Here is a 14,054-nt window from a genome sequence, read left to right as displayed (position 1 = left end):
AGTTTGTTAATATATCAATAGCTGTATGCTGCAGTGTTACAATTCCCCCTCCAGCATGCTACAGACAGTGGAAGATCTGCGGAAGAAAGAGAAAAAAACTCCTGCCCTGAAGACTTCTGCCTTCCAACATCTTCTGCTGTTAGTGGGCGTACACCTTTTCAAGGTAGTATCTGACAAGCTCTTGAATTTAGCTGTAATCAAAATCAAAGTTATCCGGTGTTTTTACATCCTAAATTGTAACACGTCTGGTTTTATTGGTTTCGTACCTATGGCTATTAGTTATACTATTATACCTCCAGAGGAGTTAGCCTGTTAGTCTGTAGTTTCAAAACAGTAAAAAGTCCAGTAGCACCTTTAAGACTAAACCACTTTATTGTGGCATAAGCTTTCGAGAACCACAGCTCTCTTTGTCAGGTGCATCTGACAAAGAGAGCTGTGGTTCTCGAAAGCTTATGCTACAATAAAGTGGGTTAGTCAAATCAAATCAATTACCTTTATTGGCATTAGAAATAATAATAGTCTACAATCAGAGATAGGGACAATCAGAGACAGGGATAGGCAGAAGCATAAGCATAAACAAGCAATTAGTAGCAGTTAATAATAAAATTAATCAACATTCAGCAATCAGGTACAGCTATATGCTTGGATTTAACTTTATAAACTTCTGCTAGAAATTTTGCAACACTTAAAGTAACACAAGGGTTACGATCTTCTAAAAGGTAAACTAAAATTCCTCCTTTAATAGAATTATTATACTGAAGGTGTTCAGTTAAAAATTGTTTGCGTAACAGACAGCTGATCTGGCTGGCTAGGTGGGTGTCCCCTTCCTCCCTCACCGCTCCATGTGCGTCCCTCCCGAAGCTGCGCGCTCGGTGGAAGAGGACAACCATCCCAGATAGGAGTGTACCGTTCTTCGGTCAAGGGTATACGATAGCTGCGCTCCCCTGCTAGAACCTCCAAACAAGTGGGTTAGTTTTTAGAGGTACTACTGGACTCTCTGCTATTATCCTTGTATATTAATGATTTTACTTTATGTATATACAAACATCTGCACAACCATATGAGGCTATTATTCTAATCTATGTATTCCTATTAAATTTTATACTGGTGTTTTTAATTTATATTTTTGGTTATTTTTGTTGATTTGGTCTTTAAGGTGTTACTGGACTCGATTCTTGTTTTCCATGTTCTGTTTTTAATTCCTCGTTTCTCACCTTAAATCAGTTGCCTGCTGAGTGTATAGACCTTCTGAATGACCTTCAGAATTGCACCAAGAGAGCCTTTGGCGAGAAGCCGAAGAAGAAGGAGGCGGCGGCGGCTGCAGGTGAGTTCTCATCCTGCGATTGCTTCTGAGTCCAGACTGGCTGCCTAGAGTGCCAAGAGAATTCAGGTTGCCTGTGTTTCGTTCTGTGCAGGTGGCAAAGAAGAGCCAGAATGGGTGGAGGTGACAGTGGAAGTCCTTCTGTCCCTTTTAACCCAGTCTAGCGGGCTGATCCGAAAGGTCTGCAAAAGCGTGTTCGGACTCATTGCTCAGCACATGACCAAGGGGGCCCTGCAACTCATCCTGGATGTGAGTTGTGGGTCTTGAGGGTTGCTTGTGTTACTGCAAGGGCTGTTGTCTAGTTATTGAAATCTTAACAGTGCTGTCCTGAGATTACTTTCTTGGAAGTAAACCCCACCGAAAGGGCTTGAGTTTGGATTCTGAGCAGACCTGCCTAGGATAGCTCTCTGAGTCTATTGTGTTTGCAAATAGTTGCATATGGAAAGCCCAGTGCTGAAGAGAAGAGCACATTTTCCATACTTTTCATGTTTTTGATTATTCACATATGTCCTGTACCAGGCAGACGTGAACCAATCACCCAGTTGGAGGTGCTACATTTAGTATAGTTTTCCACTTCGCTGATTTTTTTGTTTAGTGTCTAAAATTACTCTATTTGAATATTATGTACATAATTTTGGGGGACAGGGACGGGGGGAGAAAACAGCCAAGGAAGGCCCGACTGATCACCGGCAAATATATTTTGGCTTCTCCCCAAGGTTTTTGACCCACAGCAAGATCAGGACGAAGAAAGTGCCGTTGTGGTGGTGGAAGAAACACACAAGAAGAAAACTTCGCAGCAGAAGGATGTGGTTAGTCCAGTGGACTTCTATATATTAATTCCCCAGACTTGAGTGCTGTTTTCTCACAGTGAAATCCTAAGCAGAGTTACTCCAATCTAAGCCCATTGAAATCAGTGCGCTTAGAGTGGAGTAACTCTGTTTAGGATTTCACTGTAAGTAATGTAATGTCCACCTGTTTGTTTTTGAACCATTTTATTATAGAACTGAGGTTACGGACCTCATGGTTTGGTGTATTGTCTGAACAGGCAAAGTGTACTTCCCTTGCACTTCAAGAAGGGAGGACAGAGCAGACTTAAAACAAAAGCCAGCTGTAAAAGCCACGATTTGCACATACGTTTTGGAAACTCATACCATGGTTTGGATTCTAGTCTGTGGCTGTTTCAAACTGTGGCTGAATCGAGGCATCCTTGGCATAAGCCAGGATTTATGATCCAGTTATGATTTCTGATTGCCAGCTAGGCACAAACCATAGTTTGTCAATTCAGTCGGCATGCTAAAGGATAGTTAAGCTTCCTTGGCCTTAGTTTGGCACGCCTTCTCAAATGACCCGAGGTGGTCAGAAAAATTAGAACCTCGACACACACAATGCAGCCATGGGAAATTTTTTAAAAATTGACTCTTTCATGGGGAAGTGATCTGCTGTATCTGTTCGATGGTGAATCTCCAAAAAAGGATTCCTCTCTTTTTCCCTGTCCCTGCTTCCTTGGTATAATTTTGAGGCCTGAACCCCCCCGAAAGCTCTTGGTTGTATTTGGCTACAAGGATCTTTCGGTTTGGGACAGGGAAGAAATGGAGCTGCTAAGGACAGTTCTGAATCTTCGTGTGAGGATGACTCTGACGACGAGAGCGATGAAGAAGCAGAGAATGGAAAAACAGACAGCGAAGACGAGAAGGATGAAGAGATGGATGAGAACTTCCGTCATCAGCTGATGAACGTTCTGCAGGCTGGGAATGCGCTGGTAAGTGCTCGGAGAGCTGAGCCATCCGCAGAAGACTCGGATCTTACGTTAATCCCCAGGCTCTACATTTTCTGTCACTGGAGGGAAGGTGCCTTTGGGTGGGTTATTCCTCCTGCTGTCTTCACAGGTGGGTCTTATGCAAATTAACTTGGCCAGGACTTCCAGGTCTGACTGGAGGTGGACTCTTCCATGCCCTACCTGCTCTATGGCAAAGTCACTCTGCTAGGGACTTCTTTCTTCTCTTTAGGGCTTTTCCCATCATCCTCTGCCTTCTAATGATCAATTCTTTATTTATTCATAATCCCCACCTTTCTCACCGTGATTCAAGCCAGATTACGCAGTGCAAGTGAAAATGCAATACAGTCAATAGCTAGGATGTTGAGCAAAGTTCGCATACAAATATATTTCTAGTTGACTCACTCTTTTTCGTGGAGAGTGAAGCTGAAATGCAATTCAGAGGTGGTGGGCCAATATAAATAAATAATAACAACATTCAATTTATATACCGCCCTTCAGGATGACTTAACACCCACTCAGAGCGGTTTACAAAGTATGTTGTTAATATCCTCACAACAAAACACCCTGTGAGGTGGGTGGGGCTGAGAGATCTCTGGAGAGCTGTGACTGACCCGAGGTCACCCAGCTGGATTCAAGCAGAGGAGTGGGGAATCAAACCTGGTTCTCCAGATTAGAGCCCTGTGCTCTTAACCACTACACCAAACTGGTGTATCTTAGACAAAGTCAAACGGCAAGCCCCTTTCCTTCTTCAATCCAATTCAGAGTTCTTCCGGGAGAAGTTTTTAGTTCAGCCTGGAAGGCATCTAGGGCCAACATCAACCGGGGGTGGTGGTGGCAAAAAAAGCCTTCTATCAGGTCCTGCCCAGGCTAGTATTGGGTATTGTGGGTTCTCGCCGGGAGAGCACCGTGCATGCATTTCAGAATCGGGGCAGGTTGATATGGGTGGAGGTAGTTCTTCGGGAGCTCTGGACCCAGATTATAAAGCTTCCTTATCATTTGGACTGTTTTATAACCTCAGGGTGGAGATGACAGCGATGAGGATGTCGACGACGAGACCATGATGTCCCTGGACGAAAACTTGTCAGCTCTCTTTGCCGAGCAACAGAAGCGCATTCAAGCCAAGAAGGATGAGAGGGAGAAAATGCGGAAGGAGAAGATTTTGCGCAGGGACTTCAAGATTAAGGTGAGAGGGGCAGGGTTGAAGACCGCTTATGTATGTAAAGCACTTGGCGTATCTTGAAAGTGTGTTATAAATGATAATAACGTGTCTGGAGCACTGATTTGTCCCTTTGGAAAAAACAATAAAATACATTTTTAATTTTAAGATTTTCATTTAATGAAAACTTGTTTTGGAATAGGAACACTTTTAATTGGAGCTGGGGAGTAGCAGCCGCTGGTGCCTCCCTTAGTGTTAAAGTTCTCTACTTCGCCCGTGCCTCTTATCTATCTTGCCAAACTTCCCCTTGGTTCAAGTTGCTCTTTCAATAGTGTGATCATTAAGCAATCCTAAGTCACTATGGCTGTGTTCAGTCCTCACAAATAATGGTAATTTGATCAGAGCCTGGTGAGTTGCGACATCTGTGCATGCAGACGTTCCAGCGAATTGGGACATTGGTGGTGAACGCCAAGTTGAGATCTCAACTTAAGAGTTTAGAGCTTGTGTGTTAACTGCTGTGTTGTGGCCGTTGGGATTCGTTGTGACGTTTGAACTTGCTGTCCGCTGTTGGTTGAGCAGTGCCTGTTCTTGCAGCTGGTTGACCCCAGACACGGAAGGAGCGTGGTGTTCCCTGCTGGGTGGTGAGGGAGAGGCAGGAAGCAGAGAAACCCAGATTCACACACCATTCAGGAGTTGTTACTTAGGGCCTGGTAGGATAAGCAGAATTTGTTGCACAAACCACTTTCAACATTCCTTGTTTCTTATAACAACATTCGATTTATATACCACCCTTCAGGATGACTTGACACCCACTCAGAGCGGTTTACAAAGTATGTCATTATTATCCCCACAACAACAAACACCCTGTGAGGTGGGTGGGGCTGAGAGAGCTCAGAGAGCTGTGACTGACCCGAGGTCACCCAGCTGGCTTCAAGCGGAGGAGTGGGGAAGCAAACCCAGTTCTCCAGATGAGAGTCCCACGCTTTTAACCACTGCACCAAACCAAATATGTGCCGTCTGAATGTATTTATTAAATGCTGTTCCCCATGGCTTAAGGCAGCTCGCATATCCCAACTTTAAACATACTGAAAACAATTTAAAAAAAAAAACCCCATTCCTGGAAATACCTGCAGTCTACACCCAGCAAATGAATGCAGTCTAAAGCCTGTGGCCGTTGCTGGATGCTTAAGTGGGTTCAGGTGTAATTTAAGGAGGTTATTGTTTAAGGACGGTGACTGTTACAACTAGCTATAAAGCCTCTAACGGCCGGCTGCTTGCTTTCTAACTAGTCTCGCTGCTTCTCCGATTGCAGTGTTAATATTGTTGTGATATTTGTTTTTGTGTGTTGATTTGTGTTTTTTATGGTTATTGTGGCTTGGGGAAAACTCTTGTGTTGGGAACACTTGGCGCCAAATGGCAGGATAAAGGTATTTTAATAGATTGGGAAAAACTTCTGGAACTCTGAAAAACCTATGTGCCTGGTGCTAATAATATTATAAGCACCCAGAGGAGCTTGGTTCAGAGTTTTTGTGGGTTTCCTAGTTTTCCGAGTGGATTTCACAGGTTTCGGGAAATGATAAGAGAGGCCTGATGCGTCTCAGAGTGGCTGGAAAGCTGCTAACATTCCCCTTGTCCCAAGCAGCTTGGAGAAGCAGCCTCCCCAGCCACCTCGTTGAACTGATCAAGGTTTTCAAGCCCGTTTGCTGAGATGAACAGATCAATGGGTCTGATGGCCACATAATACATAACATAGTACGAATTGTACTAATCTCATACTATGTAATCCATCTTGAGTCTCAGTGAGAAAGGCGAACTATGAATGAATGAATGAATAACACTTGGTTTGGGGGAGTATGGAGCAAGCAGCTAACCTCCTTCCGTGCTTCCAAATGAGAGCAATATGGGTCAATTAGATCTGTAGCAATCCTAACCTGAAAGTCAGGGTTTGGGGGTTTATGGATCTAGGGTTGGGGCGTTTTCTGCAAAACTGCAGCTCTCTCTTGCTCCAAGCAAGGTGCCAAATATATTTTATTTTGAATCATTCTCCTTCTCTGTGCGGTTCAACCTTTGCAGAGGAGACCAAGCTTTGCACAGGATTATTTTAACTGTGGCCTCTAGGAGTCAGTAGATGCTTATGCAATAGAGGTAGGAATTGCTAACGTTAAGAGTTTTTGCTGGCGTGTAAGCCAGCCATCATGAGCTGGAAAGAACTTGCCTTAAAGCCATGCTGCTAAATATTAAATAGGATCATGATTCTCTAAAAAAATGTAAAAAATGCATTGCCCTTATTTCAGTGCTTGAGATGTTGTTATAGCTCATTCAAGGGTGAAACATGGATTGTAACGAACGTGTTTAAGGGCTGGGTGGCACGTGGCATATTCAGCATTCATTGAGTATAGCATAAATGGCTGAATTCCATGTGTGAATGAGCCATCTCTGATCTAAGGTGCCCACTCCAAGACCAAGGTTGGTGTAATTGGCCAGGCCAGTCTCATCCATCAATCTTTCCACCTCACCCCCAAAGTATTAAACTTATGGGTCGGTTTTTCTGTTGGTTCCTGCACTTGACTGAGCCCGACAACTAGCAATTTTTATTTATTTTCTATTCTGCTGTCTCATTCCATTGATGCCTGAAGCAGCTAACAATTGATTAATACAGGATAATAGTCCATACTATAAAGAACAAGGGTCTAAAAATATATGAACACGAAGGCATTCTAGCAGCAGTAGAGTAACAGGTAGCTTTTTTGAATTACAAAAGAAAGGTTATGCACAGAAAGTTTTTAGTTACTATATATAACTGTAACTTGTATGCATGGACCCTGTTTTTCTTGACAGTGCTTTTTGGGGGGAAAACAATTAGTGTTCCTTTCAGATAAATAAGATAGCAAAATGTGTGGACCAGTTGTTAAAATACCACTTGGTATTGTAAACTAACCAAAAGTAAATGCAGTTAACATTAAGTTGCTGTAGGGACAGGCAAACCCTAGAGATACGTCTGCATGTGGGAATCCCAGGGTTACCCTACCAGCACCATCTTCCTTGACACATCCAGTATAAAATCGGGAGTTTTTCTAAGGCAGAGATGATTGAGCCTTTTCTACAAAGATGCCAAGGAATAGTGAGATGTTGTATTTGACAAAGGGAGCTTTGACTCTCAAAAGCTCATACCCTGGAAATCTAGTTGGTCTTTAAGATGCTACTGGACCCAAATCTTGCTCTTCTAATACAGACCAATATGGCTGCCCACGTGAAATTATATCCGTAGAGAATCCTAAACAAAACATTGATCCGAAGGAGTTAACCATGTTAGTCTGTAGTTGCAAAATAGTAAAGAGTCCAGTAGCACCTTTAAGATGAACCAACTTTATTGTAGCATAAGCTTTCGAGAACCACAGCTCTCTTTGTCAGATGCATGGAGGGTATGAAGAAACTGAGCAGAGATACATAGGTGGCGAGGGGATGGGGGGAGAGGGTGCAGGGAGTGAGGGCCATATTGACTCTTTTGCTTTTAGAAAGGAAGGTGATGTCTGCTTATATCAGAGCTCACTTCTGCTTATACATAGAATGTAAATCCACCAGGCTTGCATTATATATAGAAGCGGGGTGGGTGGGTGTGTTACAAAGAGAGGCTGGTTCCAACAAGATCCAATCCGCTGAGCAGTCAATCCACTCAGCATAGGGGTTCGGCATTTCTAACAGTGGTTAAATAAATCATCACAAACTTAGGGCATGATGAGAATGCTACATTCCTGTCTTTATTTATTTCTATTCCTTCCATTTTATCCCTGTGGGGAATGTTAGGCTGCGAGGGAATTAACTAACTGTACAGTGAGGTTTAAGAGCTGAGCAAAGGATTTTCATGGCTACTGGTTGCTTCAGTCTCATACTAGGTTCTGTGATATACTGGTCATAACAGCAAAGAACATCTGAACATCTCCCGTGAACACTGCTGTCCCTGATTGCCGCATGCACAGCCCTCAATTGGCACATGAGAATCTTCTAAATTTTCCCAATGCCTGCAGCTCACGTAGGGTTCTATATGTCTTCATCCCATCTTCTGTTTCCAGGTTCTGGATTTGGTCGAAGTGTTCCTGATGAAACAGGCAGAGAACCCCCTCGTCTTTGACATCATCGACCCGCTACTCTTGGTGATCGAACAGAGCTTGAGCTCAGAGGCCAGCAAGCAAGAGCAAGATTATCTCCGGAAGACGGCCGACATCTTCACGTGAGTTTCAGGGCACTTTTTGAGGTTAAGTGTCCAGTGCGTATTTGACGATGTGTGTCTTGGCTTGGGCAGGGTTAGATCCTCTTTAACAGTTTTGATGGAGGTGAGGAGTGGTGATGGATGTGCTTCATTTTCAAAAATAAGGTCTAGATTTTCTTACAGTAGCTTGCTAAACAGGGCTTGGTAATCCTCCATCCCTTTTTGGAGCATTTCTTAAGTGATTCAGGAGCGAAGCACCTCATGATCAGCCATTCTTTCTTTAGCGCACCAGAGATTTATTTTAAGGACATGCGCTACCTTTTTACTGGAGGTGTAAAGGAAGCTGGGAGACGCACACCTCATGTTTGCCTGCTTACTGATGCAATTTCTGTCAACGTGGTGTTGGCGAGGATTTCTTTTATAGATGGACCCCACTGAGAAATAGAGTTTGCACTGTGCTTTCAGATATTTGTTGCCGTTAGAAAGTTTGTGGGTCATCTTTTCATGGAACGTCTGTCTGTCTGTCTGGCTGGCTGGCTGGCTGGCTTGCTTGCTTGCTTGCTTGCTTGCTCGCGCTCCCTCCTCTGACCTATAGGACTTGAGTAATAAAGGAAGAATTCAGGCCAGAGAAAATTAATACATAAACTGCAAAAAGGCTGATTTCTTGTAGATTGCCCAAATTCTCATGGCTTGAACTAAAACGCTGTCTAAAATAACTAAATTTTCTACTCTCGAGTCTGCTAAAAAATTGGAACTAAAATATCTACTGTAGACTCTGTCCGCTGTAATATCAAGGGTTTGATCCATTTCTGTCTCGCATTACGGCTAGCCTAAAACTCTTCAGGTGCAATTAGGCAATTGAATTTTTTAAAGACTTCAAAGCGGAGGCATCAGAAGGTAAGAAGAGTTTTGCAGAGTCTTGCAGGAGTCCATTTAGTCCCGTTCTTCTAGCAGTGGCTAGTCAGGTGCTTCTGGAAAGCACACCACATAGCGCCTGAGGGACTGAAGGCGACAGCCCTCAAGTTTTGCTCCCAGGATCTTGCATACAAAGGTATACTGCATCTGCCCATGAAGGTTCCATTTGTATAATGGGTCGATCAGGCCATCTAACACAGCATCCTGGTTTCCATGGTGGGAAACATACAGTCCAGTTATGAAGGCTGTATTCTTCTGGCAAGGTTTCTCCTTGGCAACTAGCATGCAGAGACACTTCTGTCGCTAAACCTTCCATCACACATTGCACATGTCTGTAATCAAATGTGCCTTTTCCTAAAAATATTTTCCGATAATTAATTGATAGGAAATGCATACAATTAATGGATCAGGAGTTCTTTCTGTGTGCCAAGGTAGCTAATCCTTTTACAGGAAAACCAAATGCCTTCAACCAACATAAATACATGCAAAGGAGGCATATTTGTATTCTCTCATTTAACACAATTTGTCTGTTTTTACTCCTTTCTGCTAGCCATGCTGAGGGCCAAGGAGTCTTGATTCCTCCCCTCTAATTGTTCTACATGCACCTCTCTGACTTCTGCAAGTTAATTATTGCTGATAGATACTTCCAAGTCATAAAGCCTAGAAATTTGTTTTCTATTTTTGTTAAAACATTTCTCATACAGCAGACTTCTACAGCTGCTGTTTAAGTGCTTTCCCACAGAATTGGGAGCATGTGCATGGACCCTGATTGCGGTGCTGCATTTAAAGGGATGAGTCAGAGTGCCACTGAAGACTTTAGTTGCTGGGGTGTGTGGAGGGTGTGTAGCGCAACCCCTGTTGTGCCTTCTTGGGTCATGTGGGGGGGGGAGTATTCTTCCATTGGTAGCCTGCCGCAGATTTTTTTTTGGAAGGCCTAACATTCCTGGGGTTTCTTTTGCTTATTAACATTGTTTGTTGTTCCTCTTGTCTTTCAGGAATCATTTGTGTCGATCCAAGCAGTACTGCAAAAATGTGGCCCCCATCCGGGAGGAACTGCATGCCCTCCTGGAAAGCCTAGTGAAGCGAGCTTGCAAACAGAGCGACTCCTCAGTGGCCCTTTACTGCTTCAGGTAGGCAGTTTGGGCAGATATTTAGTGCTATGGGAAAAGATGTTTGTGTTTGTATGTGTAACCCCCAGAGTCAAGAGGACCAGGTTCAATGTTTATCAGTTCAAAATATAAATGCAATTTATTTAAACACAACTATGAAACGTTCCCAACGTTAATCATACTGGATCAGTAACCAGTGACCCCAGAGTACAGTCCTACTCACAACCCCCTGGTGAAGTGTGCAGACAGTTCTGTAGATTTGGCCAGAGGCTTTGCCTGGAACAGCGTCCCAAATATCTAGCAGGCCTTGCCACAGCAGGACTCTTCTTGTGAAGTTGCTGTCTGAATCCCGGGGCTTGCTTGTTGCCCTAGGAGCAGTTCCCCTTTTCTCTTAGCAAGATGAAGTGGGGCAGCTCTGTGCTAGGGTGCTGGTCTCAAGTAGTCAGTGAGTTCATCTGCCAGCAATTCCTGCTCTTGCTTCTTCAGCTCTTCTCAGCTACTGCAGTTCTTCCAGGGAGAAGAGTTCAGCTCTTCCAGCCAGTAGTTTCAGCTCTGTGATGATCTTAGCTCCAAAGCTTGGAAACACGCTTTGCCTTCCAAGCCGCAGCAGCTCTCTTTAGTATTTCCAGCTAGCCTAGTCCTGTATAACACTACTCCTCTTCGTCATGGTGACCTCTTTTTTATATACATGCCCCATGGGCCTTTGCTAAACATGCAAATTAAACAACCCTAGGTACAGCTCAGTTATCTGTTAGTCTGGTATATGTATCTGCAGTCTATTAATCAGGCCTAGGTCCTAGGCCCCAAACCCTTTTTCCAGTACAGGCTTACATATGAATGAAACTCGGTGGCTGGCACCCCAAGATTTCCAGCTAACAAATAAAATGACCATGTGTCAGGTCCTAGTCTTCATGATTTTGGAGGAAATCTGTAGGCAGCATCTGTTGTAGATTCCAGCTTGGTGCACATGATAGCCCCATAGGTTCACTGAATGTGCGTAAGGGAGAGCAGGCATGATTGTGCTGGCCTGGCCTCCTCCACCACACATTCTCCTGGAGCAGCCATGCAGAGGGCTACATGGGCTTTCCCTTCCTGCGATCAGTTATGTTCCAAAACAGCAAGATTCAAATCCAGTAGCACCTTAAAGACCAACAAGATTTTCCAGGGTATAAGCTTCGCAAAGAAGGGAGTCAGAATATAGAACAGGGAAAGAATTGCACAAAATTAGCATCTGTAGAGAGATAAGAATCTTACGTCCCTGTTCAGCCCAGAGGTGGGCGTGTGTATATGTGTGTTTCCATTGTTCTGAATTTGTGAATGAACTCAGTTTCAACAGGCTCACCCATTGTACTCCCCTTGAAGCATCTCCGTTTGAGGACTTCCAAAAAAGCATCACTGATCATGGGGGAGGGAAAAGGTTTTGCAGCCACTTCCTCCGTACAGTTGCCTCTGTGTGACTGTGTGGGGGCATGGGGTGGGACCTACCTGGTTGCTACCATTTTCCCTCCCCACACACCCAGTAAACCTGTGGGGCTGTCATGTGCACTGGACGCCTGTAGAAAGGGTGCATGTGTGTGAGCATGTGTGTTCTCCAGGTCGGAAAATATGGTGGTGCGCTTCCAGAATTGGTGTTTGGGAGAAAGTGGGAGGGGCAGTACATCTTTAGGAGCACTCACCCCCTACAGTCTTCAATCTAGATTGTTGGGTTTTGGTGATCCTTGACCTGAAAGAAAGCTACTTATTTTTCAAGTTGTGGAGAGGTTCATATGGGACTTTGAAGACCCATTTTCTAACAGTTGGAGGTCTTAGCCCTGACTCCTGCTTGACTTCACAAGCGTTGCCCACCTGCATTCAAGCCATCCTTTACAGCCCTAAATTCTAGAAATTTGATTTTTGCATTTACCTTTTTTTAAAGCAAATGCCCTGACATTCTGAGGATTCCAGATTAGATGCCAATACATTCCAGGGCTTGCTCACTGAGTAATTCACATGGTCTTGTTTCTGATTTCCCCAAGCTGCAGCTTAATTTAGGATAAGTTCACTGCCAATGATTCCTTGTGGCTCAAAACAGGGGGCCTTTTTTTTTTTTTAAAGATTAAAAATTGGGGTGGCTCAATTACTACAGAGGTGTGGGGATCAGCTGTTTGGAAGCCCTGCATCCCCTCCTGACTGTATTGGAGAGGGGTTTGCAGTTAATCAGTGGGGAAGAGAAGGCATATTCTGCACATGCCAAGGGGCAGCCTTCTCTGCTTCCTATTCTGTGCTTGAATTCTTGTGCCTAATGGGGGCTGACTGAATTTAAAGGCTACTGAACTCGTGTGAACTCTCACTGAGATCATTCTCAGTGGCCAAGCTGCATGTCCGCACAGTTACCTGGAATCCCCATTGTTTTCATTGGGGCTGATTTCCAACAGTTTAGGCTGCAGCCCAGAGAATCTACCTTTCTTAACCACTACAGAGAATTTTACAAATGCGTTTCTGTGCATGCAGCTTTTCCCCAACGCTACATGTGAACTTTTTTTCAGCTGGAATGCGGTGGAATGGAGTTCCAGCACCTCTTGAAATTGGTCATGTGGCCAGTGGTCCTGCCCCCTGATCTCCAGACAGTTTAGATCACCTTCCACACTGCTCAAGTGGTGCTGAGGGCGATTTAAACTTTAAAGAACTCCCCCCTTGCTCCAGCTGAATGGTGCCAGTCACCTGGAGCAAGGGGGATGATTTAAACTTTAAAAAACTCCCCCTTGCTCCAGCTGACTAGCCCCAGTCAGCTGGAGCAATGGGGGGAATTTAGATCGCCAGTCCTACGGAGAGCGATTTAAACTCCCCCCCGCCTTGCAGGAGCACTCCCGGGGGGTGGCTGTGTCCTATGTGATGATGTCACTTCCCGGAAGTGACGTCATCACACAGTCCTGGGAGCGCACACGCTCAGAGTTGCCCCATGTGCTGGCAACCCACTGAGTTCCACCACGTCTTTTCCCAGAAAAAAAGCCCTGGCTAAACCATCTATGCAGTTCGTATAATGAAGGATCCCTGTCCTGTCTGAGTCCTGCTAATTCTGAACTGAACCCGTTTCGGGGCTTTGATGCTTCCTTGTCTCCTTCATAGTGCATCTTTGTACATCTTCCGAGTGTTGAGGGGAAATTTAGCTATTGAAGCGACCCCGCTGGAAAAGAAGCCAAAAAATGGCAAAAGGAAGAACACACAAACGTCTCTGGTAAGGAGATCCTGTTTTGATGAATTTGCTTATTGGACATTCTGTGAACATTGATACATTTCTGGCTGCCACCGAAGATCTGTTTACAGGCGTGTTGGTGCAAAAAAACCCCCCAACTAGAGCAATAAAGTCATCTCAGCCAGGGCTATCCGCAGGCAGGCTAATATTAACAAAAAGCCTGACTGGAGGAAATCTTTTCACCAACACCTAAAAGAAGTGGGCATCAAGCAAATTTTATTGGTAAGGTTTTCCGTAACTGAGGTACCGCCACTGAAAACACCCTGCTTCAGGTGACCACTTCAGAAGGTGGAAGCATACAGAACAGGGTTTTATTAGCCTGTCGTAACTGGTGGGT

General features: G+C 44.4%; 1 protein-coding gene across 1 annotated transcript in view; it reads left to right on the top strand.

The window, feature by feature from the left end:
• MYBBP1A (MYB binding protein 1a) overlaps positions 1-14,054 on the top strand; it is a 61,740-nt gene that overhangs the window by 16,981 nt on the left and 30,705 nt on the right. The window contains exons 13-21 of the mRNA XM_055002070.1: positions 55-163; positions 1,225-1,324; positions 1,416-1,570; positions 2,038-2,130; positions 2,904-3,080; positions 4,117-4,281; positions 8,325-8,482; positions 10,372-10,506; positions 13,591-13,699. Coding sequence (XP_054858045.1) covers positions 55-163; positions 1,225-1,324; positions 1,416-1,570; positions 2,038-2,130; positions 2,904-3,080; positions 4,117-4,281; positions 8,325-8,482; positions 10,372-10,506; positions 13,591-13,699 — 1,201 coding nt within the window. The remainder of the gene's footprint in view (positions 1-54; positions 164-1,224; positions 1,325-1,415; positions 1,571-2,037; positions 2,131-2,903; positions 3,081-4,116; positions 4,282-8,324; positions 8,483-10,371; positions 10,507-13,590; positions 13,700-14,054) is intronic.

The sequence above is a fragment of the Eublepharis macularius genome, chromosome 17 (assembly GCF_028583425.1).
Source record: "Eublepharis macularius isolate TG4126 chromosome 17, MPM_Emac_v1.0, whole genome shotgun sequence".
Taxonomy (NCBI): domain Eukaryota; kingdom Metazoa; phylum Chordata; class Lepidosauria; order Squamata; family Eublepharidae; genus Eublepharis; species Eublepharis macularius.
This window is presented reverse-complemented; position numbering and strand designations above follow the sequence as displayed.